Here is a 17,151-nt window from a genome sequence, read left to right as displayed (position 1 = left end):
CCCAAGGGGGCGGGCTTACACGGCAGCTTGCGCGGAGGCCTATCGGCAGCTTTGACATAAAGCTCAGCCAATCCCTACTGCCTGACGGCAATGTCCCATACCTTGATGGTTATTTTCGACTTGAAAGGGAATCAAGTTTATTTTATATTAAGATACAACAAACCCTGTACATACCAATTGTTAGTCTCATAGGCAAACACCATACATAAAGTATTGTTTAACCATTTTATTCCATTGATAGGCGTTTTTCTTTTTCTAAGAACCTGATTAACAAATGTATTAAAAAAATTCAATAGCTATAAATAAAAAAAAATTAAAAATCCACAACCTGTGTACCCTCTCTCGTATGCTCTACTCCCCTATCTTCACCTGTTTCCTCTCACCAGCCAATCCCTTACCAGAAACTATATATCCTGTTTTCAAAAAGTGCACACATCAACTAATTAAGAAACAGGACTTTTTTAAAGGGTTACACATGTAAAAACAAACACACACACAAAAAACATAATAAACAGGAAAATCGGCTTAAAAAAATTGATATATGTATATATCTTTTTTTTCTTCCATTCAGAACATGCTCGCAAGGTACCGAATGCTATTTGCATGCTGCATTAAGCACTATTGGGATTATTGTGAGATATGTGCATGCAGCCAGCGTGGTTCGTTGCATTTTTTCCATGCAATTACTTACACTGTTATTATTGTATTTTTAAAATGTGAACTTTCGGTATTATAAATGAGACATACTTTTAAAACATCAAAACACATCTCAAAATAATGCAACATTCACCATGACACCGTACTTAACACTTTTAGATGTATCGTGCATCTATACACAGAAGATTAAATTACTTTCGAATTGTCTAGCATGCGCAGTGAAGTACAATATTTCAGTTTTGAGGTGGCTGATGATGGCATAGAATAGTAAGACAGTAACAAGACCTTGTTTTTCTCCATGGATATTGTGAAGCAAAGCACCACTAAAAGTAAGTTATTGCTTGTTTCATATTGCATTTGTGTTATTATATTTTTGTGTGTTTTGGAAGACTTAGGTATTACCTATTGAAATACGTGCACAATATCAATATACGATTTTCATATCGTCGCCCACCTAGTTTTTACATTCAAAGTTTCCATACACATTGTCCTTGAGAATAGTCTTTTGAATAAATGATTTTTTGCTGTAAAATACATGTGGTTTCAAGCTTACCATTAGATTGGAACCCCAATAGAAACCATTCAATCCATCACAATGGCATACCACTGACATTTTTCTATCAAAGAAGGTCTGAACCTTTTTTGTTTAGCCAAACAATGTTTCTTTTTTTCCTTCATCTAGAAACCACTTTCTCTCAGTCTGCAGGCTCCACTATGTGCAAAAAAAGACCTATTAGAGAAAAAATACGCTCCTTTGGTGGACATACCTTGTGTGCTGTGTAGCTTTTGTTCGTGTGACTCAATCCAGCAAGGGGCTGTTTTACAACACTGTACCTGCTACAAACCGAGTATGGAGGGCATTGTGTGAGCAAGACTGACAGTAGACAAACACAGCTGTAGGGCTTTTGTAATCTGCACGGTTGGGAGTCGCGGGGAGGGCGATTGACTGGCAAGGCCTCCTCTGAGCATGAGTAGAGTATGAGCAGTTCATCTGTGTAATTACCTGGCTGATAATTCAGGCATTAGCATTGTTTTGTGGGGAAGCTAAATGATCCGGGTCAGCTTGTAATGGTTTGAACTGATGGACGAAACTTCCTGAGCATCTTTAACTGATTAAGTTGAAAAAGAGAAAAATACACAATTATGGTATCTCATCCTCACTATAAATGTCCCTCCTCTACTCAACATCCATGCCAATCTATTAATCTAAGCTGCATTTTATTACAATGGATCTCATACATTTTCATGTCCATGAAATAACTACCTGATGTGTAATGGTGTCCAAACTGATCACATTAACCTAATATCCAAGCAAAAATAAGCCTTTAAGCCCACAAGGGGTTCTTTTATAAATAAAGCAACTATTTCATAGTTTATACAGCACCATTTTCACATGCCTGTTAGACATCATAATTGATATGCTGTCTGGATATGCTACCCTTTTCTTTATAATAAAATAACCATATGTAGTAAACAGTTAAACTACCAATTGAAAGTTCCAGATGTCCTTGCAACATTGACTCAAAGCACTTTATAAAAGCACAGCCACAAAACTCTACTATAGTTCAATGACATGCTTACAAGTGATTTTCTTTACACAATATTTTGCTATAATTATGAGTAGGTGTGACCGAGCTGTTGAGTGGCGTGTGGGTGGTGATGTCACGGACCAGGAACAGAAACCAAAGCAATGAATGGCGGGTGAAATAATCACAAAACAAAAGATTTCAAGAAAACAAACACACTAAACAAACAAACGGGCACGTTGGCCAAACAAATAGAAATAAACAAATAAGTATCGTGCTGGGGTAAAAGCAGTTGTTTTAGGTCTTAAATCTCTCTCCCACCTTGCTCGCTCTCCCAGTCACTCCTCTGTACACTCTACTTCTCGAGCGCGGAGAACTGCAGGCTTTTATATTCTGGCTGAGGGGTTAACTAGCCATAGTCTGCACGAGTTTAGTAAGGATGCATGACTGTCAGCTAGTTAAATAAATTCACATCCTCACGAGGTCTTTAAAATACAAAACAATAACAAATAACAATCGGCTTTCGCCGTAATATAAACATAAATCATAATGTAAATAAATAACAAACAAAGGGGCAGGACACTCCGCCACAGTAGGGCTTGAATTTTTTGGGTTTTATTTTTTGTTTAGTTCAGGTTTGTTTTTTTGCTTTTTATTACAGTAATTTGTTGTAATTCGTTGTGTATCCGTCCGTCACATATCCGCCTTAACCATTTATCCAGGGTTTTTTTCGGTTATTATTAGTTAAACCGAAAACTTCAAGCCCTAATTATGAGCAAATCGTAAACCATTAACTGTCAAGCTTCTCACTTTTAAAAATATTTTGTTTTAAAAAATGGTGTTAGTAAAGCTTACCAGTCTTCTTGGAAAAACAAATCTGAAGTTAATGTTTAAACAAATCACTTGATCAAATTCATAAAAACAAGTGAATAATACAAAAGATCACCATGACAACTAAAAAATCTAGGCTGTATGACATATGCTAGGCATTTAGGGGGTTTTAAAAACTGGGATAGGCCCTTTCAGACCAAGGCCTGTGTTTTTATAATTTGTCGGAAATTTTTACACAATGGAAAATACAGCCAATTGAACCAATTAAGGCTCCATCCAGGAGAAGATAGTTATCTTATTATGCCTGTTAAACCTTTTAGAATGGCCTTGTTTCTGAAAAAATCAAATCAGACTAAACCTTCTTCTAACCCATTTTGAATTACCAGAGTGGATTCAATTGTTAGATAATCAAAATAAGAATGGCACAGACTGTATCTGGGGTAGACTGAAAACCACACCATTTACTTTAACAGCTGTCAGACTGAGGTGTTTTGAATAGTGTATGTGTCATTTTTAAAATGTTCTGGTTTTCTTAACGTACATAGTAACAAACCAATAAAAAAAACATATATAGAAACACTCTTTTAAGACGTGTGTTTACATTAATATTTAAATGTTTTGTTCAGTAAATATCAGTAGATGAAATCACAAATAGCTATCAGCATTTGTAAAAAGTATCGATTGGAAATTATATAAACTTATGCTTTAGTAAATACTGCAGTAAAAATACATGGTTCTATGTGATTATATTATTATATAATTTGATTAAAATGACAATGATCTCCGTTTGCTGTATTTTGTAGTTTCCAATAATTACACAGTAGCCTTCGTAAGGTGTTGTGCCCACAGGGGTTATATTGTTACATTATTCTACAGGCTAGTGAAACCCCAATTTCATCATGCCCAACAGATGCCACATTAAAAATGCAACAGCGGCAGAACAATCTGAACTGTAGTTAGCCGACTACAAAATGCAGGCACACGCCACCCTGCCAGTATACGATACAGTTTAACAATCCAACCTACATTTTTACATTTCAATCTCAATCTAACACATACAGTATACTCCTGTCGTTTTTGCATCTCACTCTGGTTAACTTCACAAAACAAAAAAACAACTATTTAAAAAAAACAAAAAAACATTTGCTCTCGCAGTCTATTATCAATAACTGAAGTGTAACATTCATAAAGCCCCCCACAAGTCAGCATTATTTTTCAGTAGTATTGTGATTTTTATCTGGCTTTTAAATCGAAAAATGCTCGAAGATATTTCTCAGGCTTCCCTGCAGGAGGCGGGTCTGTCCGACATGAAAAAGGATGAGAATGCTGAATCACAGCACTAAAGCTTTTTCAACTCAGGCCAAATGTTCATAATTTAAAAAGAATGCATCTGCAACACTGTGAAGGTTAAACTATAGTACTGGCTCTTTAACCTGTGAATAAATGTAGAAATGGCTGCTGAATAATGTCTTACATTTTGTAAACTCAGATAAGTAAAGATATCTTTATAGATATACTTTATAGATATACCTTCTCCTCCCTCCTAAACCCTCCCCCCCTCCTCCTCCCTCCTCTATCTCCCCTGATGACTTTGCCTCCTTCTTCTCTTCTAAAATCTCAGATATCCGCAAACTCTTTAACACCTCTCCCTCCCCCGCACCCCCTCCTGCTCCAACCCCTACACCCACTACATTCCATACTAACTCGCCCTCCTTCGCCACCTTCTTGCCCCTCTCAGACTCTGACCTCTCCTCCCTGCTCCAGGGTCACAAACCCACCACGTGTACCTTGGACCCCCTCCCCACTCACCTCTTTCAAGCTGCTGCTCCTGCTCTACTCCCCTTCATCTCCTCCCTCCTCAACACCTCTCTACTTTCTGGTATCTTTCCCTCTGCCTTCAAAAAAGCCTCTATCACTCCCCTCCTCAAAAAACCTACCCTCGACCCCACCTCCCTCCACAGCTACCGTCCTGTCTCCCTCCTACCCTTCCTCTCCAAAACCCTCGAGCGGACTGTACACCGCCAGCTCTCTGCTTTCCTGTCCAACCACTCTCTGCTTGACCCTCTCCAATCTGGCTTCCACTCTGCCCACTCCACTGAAACCGCCCTCCTGTCTGTCACCAACTCACTTAAGTGTGCCCGAGCTGCCTCTCTCTCCTCTGTCCTAATTCTCCTCGACCTCTCTGCTGCCTTTGACACTGTTGATCACTCTATTCTACTATCATCTCTTGCTGACCTGGGGATCTCTGGCACTGCTCTGGCCTTGTTCTCCTCCTACCTCTCCAACCGCACTTACCAAGTAACCTGGCGTGGAGCAACCTCCACACCTCACCCTCTCTTAACTGGAGTCCCCCAAGGGTCAGTCTTGGGTCCTCTCCTGTTCTCTCTCTACACCCGCTCCCTGGGCCCCCTCATCGCATCCTGTGGTTTCTCATACCATTTCTATGCTGATGATGCTCAGATTTTCCTCTCCTTCCCCACCTCTGACTCCACCATCTCCTCCCGTATCTCTACCTGTCTGTCTGCTATTTCCTCCTGGATGCACTCGCATCACCTCAAACTCAACCTCTCTAAATCTGACCTCCTTTTCTTTCCCTCCTCCTCCCCCTCCTCTGATCTCTCCATCTCTGTTCCTCTGGAATCTACCACACTCTCTCCCTCTTCCTCAGCTAAGAACCTTGGAGTCACCCTGGACCCCTGCCTCTCTTATTCCCAGCACATCTCCACTCTGGCACGCACTTGCCGATTCTTCCTGAGCAACATCCGAAGAATCCGACCCTTCCTCACCAACTATGCTACCCAGCTCCTGGTCCAGGCCCTGGTACTCTCCCGCCTAGACTACTGCAACTCCCTCCTGGCTGGCCTCCCTGCGTCCGCCACCCATCCGCTCCAGCTCATCCAGAACTCTGCTGCCCGCCTGGTGTTCTCTCTGCCTCGCTTCGCCCACGCTACTCCACTACTCCGCTCGCTCCACTGGCTCCCGATCACCGCTCGCATCCAGTTCAAGACTCTTGTACTAGCCTACAGATGCCTTGACCAGACTGCACCCAGCTACCTCCAGACCCTCATCTCTCCCTACACCCCCACTCGATCTCTCCGCTCCGCCTGCACTAGAAGACTAGCTCTACCTCCGCTACGCTCCCCTGCCTCCAGAGCCCGCTCCTTCTCCACCCTTGCTCCGCAGTGGTGGAATGACCTTCCTACAGATGTCAGGACTGCCCAGTCCCTGACCACATTCCGGTGCCTCCTTGAGACTCACCTCTTCAAACAGCACCTGTAGAACTCCTCTGTTTGTATCCTGGGACACTATCACCGTTCATGTAAATGTGCTTTATTTTGCTCTTATCTGCCCCCTATTTTACTGCATTTAATCCTGTACTTCAGAATACTGTAATCCGCCAAGTGTTTAACCTGTAGTACTTTGCATTTAATCACATCCTGATGTAACTATCACTATTTAATCATATCCTGATGTCACTATCACTTATCTGCTGTATTACTGAATTGTGGTTTGTCACACTTGTACTTTGCTTGAACAAAAGTTATTGTATTTCTTGCTCTTATTGTATTACTTGTATTGTAACACTTGAAATGTATTTGCTTACGATTGTAAGTCGCCCTGGATAAGGGCGTCTGCTAAGAAATAAATAATAATAATAATAATAATAATAATATACTGCAGTTCCAATTTTACTTCAAAAGGGACTTACCATAGTCCTTTTATTTCCGTTCACAGAATAAAAGAGAACAATTGCTCTCCACTTTACAAGACCTATGATTCTTTGCATTAAAAAAAATCCTGAGCCCTAATTAACCAACCACTTTAGACCTTAAGGACCACTTTAGTGACTTTTTTTCAGGGCAATTTTCAGCATTTAGAAGTGTACAAAGCTCAAGCAGCTATTATTTATTAGTGTTAAAACCCCCTACCCATATAACTGTTTTGAACGAGAAGAATAAAGAAATACTTCTGTAGAAAAAAACACAATGTTTAATTGGTTGAAAGAATGACCCCACTGAGAAACTATCTGGAAGCAAAGCAAAAATCACCCTGCTAAATTAGTTTCATCAAGAGCTTTTTCAATACCTAAACAAAAAGAAACTTAATGATGTCTGGAAGTTGTCTCAGAGTGAACATTTATTGTTCATTCAGTAGAGAACCTACCCTCAGTATTGGGCTTCTGTGGGATTGTTTTAAGTTTGACAGATGTGTATGTGTATGTGTAAAGGCGACTTACAGAGACTAGGATGTGTGAACTATGCATCAGCTGCAAAGTCACTTACAACTACATCTCACCCGAAAGACGGAGCACAAGGAGGTTAAGTGACTTGCTCAGGGTCACACAGTGAGTTAGTGGCTGAGGTGGGATTTGAACTGGGGACCTCCTAGTTACAAACCCTTTTCTTTAACCACTGGACCACACAGCCTCCCAGGCTTGGGTTACTCACGATAGGGTCTTTGTATGATGCATATACCAGCTCACTTCAGTCTAAACTGCAGACAGGCTGCAGCTCCACCGGCTGACCAAACAAAGCTCTGCTTGCTTTATATTTGTATGCGTCTCTTCACACAGGTACCGTTGGTTATGGACTCTGAAGTCGGTTCTGGTTATAATGTATACTGTAGCCCTATCGAACCCTTGTCTCCGTACAGCTTCTGGAAACACTGCTGCTCTTTCTTTATTCCGCTGTAACTGTACTTCTTTATTCTTTAATCTTTGCTCAACCGACAACACCACTCGGTAGCTCAAACTTATTCTTATAAATCAGCGTACTTACAGCTGTATTCTCTGCCGTCTCTATACACTCCTTCTATACATACACCCCCTTTACTTGTTCTGTCCACTTTTTATACCTGCATCAATTCCCGTGGACCGATCACCTGAATCTACCTCTCAGGATTATGGGGATTGGAGTTTCTTACTCCTCCCGTCTAACAGTGTACGCCGTTGTCTTCTACCAACAAACGTCATTCTTGTTTTGAACCCAGGGGCCAGATATCAGAATATATAAATACACCCTCACTATAATGAACCCGTTGGGGTCCAAGCCTTTTTCTTGTTATATCGAGGGGTTCGTTTTAGCGAAAGAACAATCAAAATGAATGATAAACTGTTGGATTAAGTTATGAATAAAAGTAGAATTACATGTACCTGTTCATTTCACGTATGCTGTATTCTCATTTTGCGTTATCCAATTTGTTAAAGAATTTAAACACAGTACAAAAAAATGCACAAATCCCAATTTAAAGCTGAACTTTTATTCAAAATCAATCTGACATGAATCGTTTAAAAGTGCACCAAATCTTAATCCAACATTCAAGAATCACAAACTCGAGTTTTTATTCCAAATCAACCTGATATGAAAAGTTAATCAGATCATCAGTATTTTTTTCATTGTTTTTTATTTATTTTTTAATCAATTTTGCTTTGCCGCATGGTTGCTGAATAAGACAAAAAATGAGTGCTTTTTGACAACCTATATTCACAACATAGAGTAGATATGCCTTCGTTACTACTTTTTGAAACGATCACTATAGTGTCCAGATTTGTTGCAACATAAAGTGATTTTCGTTTCAGAGGCATAGTTACACAGCGCACGTTTCTTATTAAGACAAAAGAGTTGACTTCACTGCGAAGGTGGACTAACAATTAACAGGTCGCTGTGGGCCACGACCTACACCACTAAACCTAATTATTTTTTTAAAGGACTCTCGGGGTGGAACTATTTTGTCTCTGTTTATTCGCTTCTCTCTCCGCTTCACAATAACAAAAAAACACTCCCCCTGTCACTGGTTTTTAGCCCCAGTTAGTCCTGTGGTCTGTGCCCATAGGCTGTTCGACCGATGTGAAACACAGCCCCTCCTACTCCAAGTGTTCCTGCACTTCACAGACCTCACATACGTTACAATTTGTTTTCATCTTTTTTTTGGGGGGGGGGTCCAGGGCCCAGGTTCGTTATAGCCGAAGGTTCGTTATAATGAAGGGTGTTATAGTGAGGGTGTACTATATAATATATATACTGTATATTGTAACCCGGACGGCACCACTCATGGTTCTTGTTCCTTTAAAAACTAGACCCAGACACGGAAATTGATTTTTTTTACGCACTCACACGCTATATTTTTAATAAACAAAATAAGCAAAACACAAAATAAACAAAACAAACACCTAGCTCCTTTTAGAGCACTGACTAAACACACGGGAACCTAACTAACCCGCAGGACGGCTAAGCCGTTTGCCCACTACAAACACCAAAACACTCTCTTGAACTTACATCTTAACGACTGCTTGAAAGCAGAGCACCTCTTCTGCCTCCTTCTCCTCAGCAGCCCCGAGCAAACTAACTGCTTTCTTTTTATACCCTGCACCTGGCTCTAATTTAATAATAAGCACCAGGTGCAGGGGATACTTAAGCAATAAAACAATAAAGCAAAAACAATCAAACAATAAAAGAAACTAACAAAAAGGTGCCTGCGCACATGTCCTACGCAAGGAGGATTTTAACCCCCCTCCCTGCTGTCTTACAATATATAAATCAAGGCTTGCCATAGTTCTAGGAGCAAGGCGGGGCGAGGCATGCTAATCCTATTGGTTCTTCAACCTATATAGTCTCTGTTGTATCTCCATCTGCTTTTCCGTTTGCTCCTGCTTTTCAGCCCGAGCAATCTATTTTGATCGACCCTTTTCTGATTTCGAAGCTGACCGTTCTCCATCTCCTCCATGCTACTCTCGCAGCGCAAAGCTCTCTGCAACCTCCAGACTCCTGTCCACCAGATCACATCACTCTGCTTCACCTTCCACTTCTGTTCAATGCAGTGCAGGAGCTCGCTGACCAGAGGCAAGTTTAGGCTCTCGCAGTCCCTCTTTAATAACATCTCATGCAAGTCGAAGCACTTGAATTGGATCAAAAAACATTCTACAGGAGATGCATTTCAAAGATCGGACCATCTCAAAACTTTTAAATTGTCTGCACCGATCAATCCTAGCCGATCAGATTAGTTTTTCAAACTAATGTGCAAATCTACTGGAACAATTCCTGTTTTCCCAAGCCGCCATCTTGGATCCAGGTCAAAGGGCAAAAAATACTTGTCTGTCTCTCATTACAGTAACCAGGCTCAAGCAGCCACTTCTGCAGTCACAGGGCTCCCCCTAGCAGATCCCGAGCACACTGCATTGACAGAAGTTTTTTTCTGTCACTCAGGTCAGATCCCAGATCCAAACAACCACCACTGCAGAATCAGGGCTCCCCCTGCGGAAACTTCTCACACTGCACTACTGAAACACATTTCCGATCTCCTCCTTCCACTCCATCATTCTAATGCTGCCATGGATAACCACATTTTTCAACTGGAAAACAAGATAACCAACCTGGAATAACATAAACCTGCTAATCGTTCTCATTCTTCTCACTCTTCCAGACGCTCTAGATGTCCCAAGAGGGAATCCAGCATGCACTAAAGGCACAAATCACCCTCTCATAACCTTGCCACTTCCTCCAATCATCAAGGTGAGCCATTCATTGACACTCCCAACTTCACTCTAGCTACTCCTAAAAGTAATCCCTCTTCTGGTTTTACTACCACAAGGATACACTCCCTTCCACCTAATCTGAAGAAACAAATTATAGAAGGTAAGGATGTTAATTTAATTTCTCTCGGGGGGCTCCCGAGTGGCGCATCCAGTAAAGGCGCTCCGCACAGGATGTGCCCTATAGCCTGGAGATCGCAGGTTCGAATCCAGGCTATGTCACAGCTGACCGTGACCGGGAGTTCCTAGGGGGCGGCGCACAATTGGCTGAGCGCTGCCCGGGTAGGGAGGGCTTAGGTCGGCAGGGGAATCCACGGCTCACCGCGCATCAGCGACCCCTGTGGCCGATAGGGCGCCTGTGGCTCTGCAGCGGAGCCGCCAGATCTGTGTTGTCCTCCGGCACTATAGGTCTGGTGGCATTGCTGTGGATCTGCAGTGCGTAAAATGACGGCTTGGCAGGAGCACGTTTCGGAGGACGCGTGTTCCAGCCTCCGTTTCCCGAGTCGGCGCGGGGGTTGTGAGCGGTGAGCTGGGGATACAGATAATAATTGGGCATGCTAAATCGGGGTGAAAATCGGGGTAAAAATAATTGGCGACGACTAAATTTAAAAAAAAATAAAAAAAAATAAAAAAATAATTAATTTCTCTCCTCGTATCCTCCATTGCTGCTATTGAGCATTGCACAATAGATTGTGGAGAAGTATCTGTTACCTTGAAATCAAGAGATCCTTACCTATTTAAAAAAACTTAACAATCAGTGACTTTGTATTAGACTTCTCATCCTTTCATATTCTCTGTGATGTTTATCCTAATCGGCGTCAAGAATTGGACTGCTACTTCATCAACATCATTGACCTCCATGTTCGATATGGTGGTGCATTCTTTTTTTTAATATCAGGGGGCTTTTTCTTCCAAAGCAGCAGCTATTCTATGTCAAAACAACATCGTTATTAACTGGGCTCAAATTGACCATGACCTGTTTAATCCAGTCTTTTCAGGTCTTTGGGTCAACTCTTGTGCTGTCTGCGGTTCAGTTAGCATTCTGCCACATTATGCCCATTAGCAGCCTCCTCCACTAGACAGCCAATACCATATATATTCAGTCATCTTGACCCTCTGCCCCAGAAAACTGAGCCTGCTTCATCTCCCTCTGAATTTTTCTCTCCAACAACCTTGCATGATGCCAAAGTATGAAAAATTACTTTCTCAGGCAGGAAGCAATTATGCAATAATTTCAGTTTTGCAGTTGTCGTGGCTTCCTCCACATGTGTAATTTTTGTGGAGATGCGCATTCCTGAAGCATATTTGTCCCCGTCGAGCAAAAATTACTTCCCACACCAATCACTGACTTCCACTGCCATCAACCCCCATCAATATCCCCGCCTTGGCCGATACCATCCAATTTCACCCTGATCATTGCTTCTCATCCTTTCTTCTTTCTGGCCTATCAGATGATTTCCTAACAGGGGTCAAAAGTATTCCCACTTTCAGTCAACCCCACTGTCAAGAACCCACTCCCTCAGAATCGGAGCAGCTACAACCACTGCAAAAGTTAACATTAAACAACACTTGATCAAAAAGCTTGGAAGATGGACATTGTCTGCAGTAGAGCTGCACATCAGGACTTTAGTTTCAGACCTCAAAAATGCTAAAATCAAGATGTCCATCATTTAAAGCATTTTTATCAGGATCCACTTTGGGGGGGGGGGGGGGGGTCGATGATCCATCACCCAGCCTTGGTTGACCACTGACCGATGTCAGAGGTCACACATCTTCGAGGGCGGCTCCTTCCAGACCAGAATGTGAGTTCCTGAGGTAATAATATATTAGGGATGGGCACCAATATCAATATTTTGATATGATATCGATATTGTTCGATATCGATAATAATTTCCATATCGCAATATCGTGGGATAAAAAAAATCAGATAGAAATCCGATTTTTAGCAGTATTATTGCTAATACAAACACCACACATTAAAGTATTATTTAACCATTTTATTCCATTGATTGCTGTTTTTCTATTTCTAAGAACCCGATTAACAAATGTATTTCAAACATTCAATAGCTATAAATCAAGAAAAACAACAAACCCACAAACTGTGTACCCTCTCCCGTGTGCTCTACTCCCGTTTCTTCACCTGTTTCCTCTCAACGGCCAATCCCTTACTGGAAACTATATCCTGTTTTATAAAGTGTGTGCATCAACTAAATAAGAAACAGGACCATCTTTTAAAGGGATACACACCTAAAAACAAATTTAACACAAAGAAACATAACAGGAAAATCGGCTTAAATAATTCGATATATGTATATATCTTTTTTTTTCTTCCATTCAGAATGTGCTCACAAGGTACCGAATGCTATTTGCATGCTGCATTAAGCACTCTTGGGATTATTTTGTGATATGCGCATGCGTCAGTGTGGTTCATTGCATTTTCCCCCTGCAATTATTTACACCGTTATTTATGTATTTTTAAAATGTGAACTCTCAGTATTATAAATTAGATGTATTTTTAAAACATCAAAACACATCTCAGAATAATGCAACATTCAGCATGACACCGTACTTAACACTTTTAGATGTGTCGTGCATTTATACACAGAGAAGATTTAATTACTTCCGGATTGGCTAACCTTCACAGTGAAGTATATAAATATTTCAGTTTTGAGGTGGCTGATGATGGCATGGAATAGTAAGACAATATAACAATACCTTGTTTTTCTCCATGGATATTGTGAAGCAAAGCTAAGTAAAAGTAAGTCATTGGTTTCCTTATGTAAATATCTGTTAACGTCTATATGTTCAATATTGCAATTGTGTTATTATATTTTTCTGTGTTTTGGAAGACTTCAATATCGATATCGAAATACGTGCACGATATCGATATACAATTTTCATAACGATGCCCACTCCTAACATATATATATATATATATATATATATATATATATATATATATATATATATATATATATTAGGGGTGTTCCTGAATACAAATTTGTATGCGCAAATAATGGTCTTCTTCCTAAGGCAGTATTCGTTGCAAATGAAATGTCTGAAGTGTCTTTCATTTCAACCATGCCTCCCTCTGCAGTCTGTGACACTGGCAGCCAATCGCTGTGGGGAAGACGGTGGAGCTTGTCTGTGTCACTGTACAGAGTCAATGCTTCAGTTCATTCGATTTGAGGACTATATAAGGAAAAGTAAAGTTGGAATTGGGCTTAACTTTGTTTCACCGTGTCAAGAAAAAGTTTGTGTTGTCATAATATAAATAAAATATATTTTTTGGAGGGGTTACGAATGTTAACATTTTTTTAAACGTTGTGACAATATAAATGTCATATTTTTGTTTAGCAAGACGCCATTGTCTCTGTGTATCGTGCACAGTTGCAGCACTAGGCACCAGTTAGGAGCTGCACTGCAGACTGTGTGATAGAGGAAAAACGCTGTCTCACTGAGGATTGGGATTTTAGAAAATTTTATTTGATTTTTAAAAAAAAAGAATTGTGTGTTTGTTTAATACAATTATGACTGCTCCGTGACTGCCTGTGTTTAGAGTTTTCAGTCAGTCCATATTTCTTTAGCATAGCTTGTGTGCTGTTTTTTCACCCCAAAATCACAATTATTTATATTTATTAAAAAGGCAATGTTTCTCTGCTTTGCCTACGCTTGCCTCAGTAGATTCATTGCAGATTTTTTTTATTATTATTAAATCATTTTTATCGCTACGATTTGATTGCTACATTTCACTAGCTGTCTGATTGTGAGATAAGACATTTGTAAATAATAAGTTAAACTAATAATTTCCTACAATGTTTTGTTACTGTAGTCCTTTGTAATAAATAGTTTTGATTGCGTCTTTTGTTTGATATTGGTGCTGCTTTCTCTGCATTGTAATCGTTTGACAAAAATATATATATTTTATACATTATCGTTCATTCCATTTTGTTGTTAATGGTTACTGTAAATAGTTCTATTGTTTTTAGTAGATCTTTGTAGAAAGTGCAGTAAACTGGACAGAACTGCAAGTGTATATATTGTGAATTTTGCTTGCACGCATGCAGAGATATTGGTTTGCACGTGGGAACAATACATTTGTGGAAATTATTGCACATATGACAACTGCTGTCAGACGACGAGCCTTAAAAATCCCAAATAGTGTGCATCTATTTTCATTATTGTTCATTTTAAAATAGAACAAATGATTTTAAAAAATCACCTTTCTGTATTCTTTTATTAGTTAGTGGTTATTGTGGTTCTATTGTTAGTGCTCTTCGTTTTATTAAGAAATTATGTCGGCAAACAGAATACAATGAGGATTTAAAAACTGGTACTGCATCAAAATTCTAAGTCAGTGAGAAGTCATTCTTGTTAAACTGACATTTTTTAACCAACTTTCAAAACATAATCCAATAGCATTAGTTTGAGTACATTTTTCCCAGTCAATGATGTTTGCAGATGCATCAGTAAATTGTAAGAAATATTGAAGTTGTCTTTCAATTGGTAAATACATGAAAAAAATACCCTTCCGTATTGTCATGATGTTGTAAGTCTTCATTACAATCTGGGCTGCTGGTCCTCTTGGTTTATGTGCAAGGCTGTTGGGCACTGATATTACTCTGTTGTCATACTGTAAGCCATTCTGCAATAGATCGCCCAGATCTCTTATAGTATCTTCAAAGAATTCTACGTCTGGTAGTTTTGAAGAGCCAAGAGTAAGGGCGTTTGGAAAAATATTAATGAGTATGAGATGAATAGCACACAAAATTGGCCAAAGTGTTACTTGTGTGCTTTTGAAGAATGGCAAGCCTCAATATTAAGGAACGTTTTCAAATTTATAATAGCTTCAGGATACCTTCTTAGAAACCTTCTTAGAAATTATTGAAATTATTTTTTCAATTCAAATAAATGTACTCCACTCCTGACTTCATTTCTGTTTCTACAGTTTTTGTTGTTTTCATTAATGCCCTTGCTGCTGTAGGAAACCCTGATTGTCCATGCTTATTCAGTATTTTTAAAACATCATCTACTGCATTGTTCTTAACCTGAAATTTACTGTCCCACCCTGCCAGATCATCATTCAGCAAAGTGCCAGGTTCATTTTCTTCCTCATTTTCTGATTTTGAATATATATCAATCTAATTGTCTCGGTCAATGACATTCCAGTTCTCTTCTCACTTCTACCACTATCAGCAGTGTTATCACTATGGCTACAATATGATTCATGTTGCACTGGTTCTGTGTAATTTTGTTCAACATCAAAGGCAACTCTGCCTTGTCACTTGATGAATCAGACTTGAGAATATTCAGTGCCCAAGCTGCTTGCCGCAATGCCTCTCAAATTAAAAAAGACTTTCGGCAAAAGTTGCCTGTAAGCCAGCCCATCATTGCTGCCGGTGTCCTTCAGCACCAGCACATGTGATCTACAAACCATTCACCGGCTTCAGCTGGCCCATTCGGTCACAATTCAATTTAATTCTGTCTAATCTCGTCCTGCGAGAAAATAACTCCTTATCATAATGTATTATTGTTGAAGTTCTTTTTACTGTGCACCTCCCAGCAATAAGACACGAGAAAGTACTGTATCATTGGTTAATGACAGGTAAACAGAGGGAGGGACTCTTAGACTGAGCTCAATATGACCGCGCTTCCAGTAATTTTCAATCACACGTGTTCACTGGCAGATTTTTCCATCTGTGAGGTGGATGAGTGGAGATTAAAAGCAAAGCACAGAATATTTAATCACACAACGACTTTCTGATATGAATTAAGAAGCTCTAAAAGTATGATTATAACTAGGCTTGCTACTTTTCGATTTTAATCGGTAAAGCTTGTTAAACGTCGAATTCCCCAAAAATATGAGTTTGACCGAAATAAATTTATATAGGATAAATGTCCACTCGCTATTTTTTTCTTACCAAAAATAATAATTTAGAAATCATCTCTAGTCTGTATAGTTTTTATACTTGCTGTCTGTCCAGTCTCCATTCTGCTCTGAATGGCTAGGGCTTGCTGTCAGTCAACGCAGTGGTCCCTTAATAAGCTAGTGTAGCTTTTTTTACCCTCAGCCATTTCATCCTGTTCTGACAAATCTCGTTGGCTGAAGCAGCGCTAGAATGCTCTCATTCGTTTATAAATGACTGTCAGTCAATAAGACCGGCTGTGCACTTTTATTTGTCTGCTACAGTATCTTTAATTCAAAGCGCCTACTTTGAAATTAGCGGGTTAAGGTGTAGGTAAGCTTTTGCTATTTTAGGTATATTTGGTGACAGTTACTAGCTTGATTTGAAAATGGTGTGCAAGAGGAAAACCCTTAATGAGTGTTGTGCACAATACCCTGACCGACGTCTTCACGCAGGACGAAGCGGGCCCGTCTGCCTTGCCTCCAGTGACTCTGAGTCCAACTGTGCTGAAGCAGGCGAGAGAGGAGCTCCTGAATAATAAGTGCAAGTTAGTTCTGTTCAACTATCTAATGTTTTGTTCTGTGCATATTATTTTTACTTGTAAATGTATGCAATACAAGTCTGTGTAATACACTTTATATTCTGTGTTTTCTACGGTTTATTTGAGACACTTTTTTAATTTGTGTAGGAACTTTAGCTTTAC

General features: G+C 39.9%; 1 protein-coding gene across 1 annotated transcript; it reads left to right on the top strand.

Annotated features, from left to right (window-relative positions):
- The first annotated feature begins 686 nt into the window (after positions 1-686).
- On the top strand, positions 687-6,491 carry LOC131737234 (uncharacterized). Its single transcript, XM_059024800.1, has 2 exons — positions 687-986; positions 5,683-6,491. The coding sequence occupies exons 1-2, from the start codon at positions 956-958 to the stop codon at positions 6,291-6,293; spliced, it is 642 nt and encodes a 213-aa protein (XP_058880783.1). The 5' UTR covers positions 687-955; the 3' UTR covers positions 6,294-6,491.
- The last annotated feature ends 10,660 nt before the right edge of the window (positions 6,492-17,151 follow it).

This window comes from Acipenser ruthenus, chromosome 5 (genome assembly GCF_902713425.1).
Source record: "Acipenser ruthenus chromosome 5, fAciRut3.2 maternal haplotype, whole genome shotgun sequence".
Classification (NCBI taxonomy): domain Eukaryota; kingdom Metazoa; phylum Chordata; class Actinopteri; order Acipenseriformes; family Acipenseridae; genus Acipenser; species Acipenser ruthenus.
The sequence above is the reverse complement of the archived record's forward strand: the minus strand, read 5'-3'. Positions and strand labels throughout refer to the sequence as shown.

Coding starts and splice junctions, on each gene's coding strand:
- LOC131737234 (XM_059024800.1), top strand. CDS start 956: ATGGATATTGTGAAGCAAAGCACCACTAAAA. Junction 987..5,682: donor GAAGCAAAGCACCACTAAAA/GTAAGTTATTGC, acceptor CCTCTTCCTCAG/CTAAGAACCTTGGAGTCACC.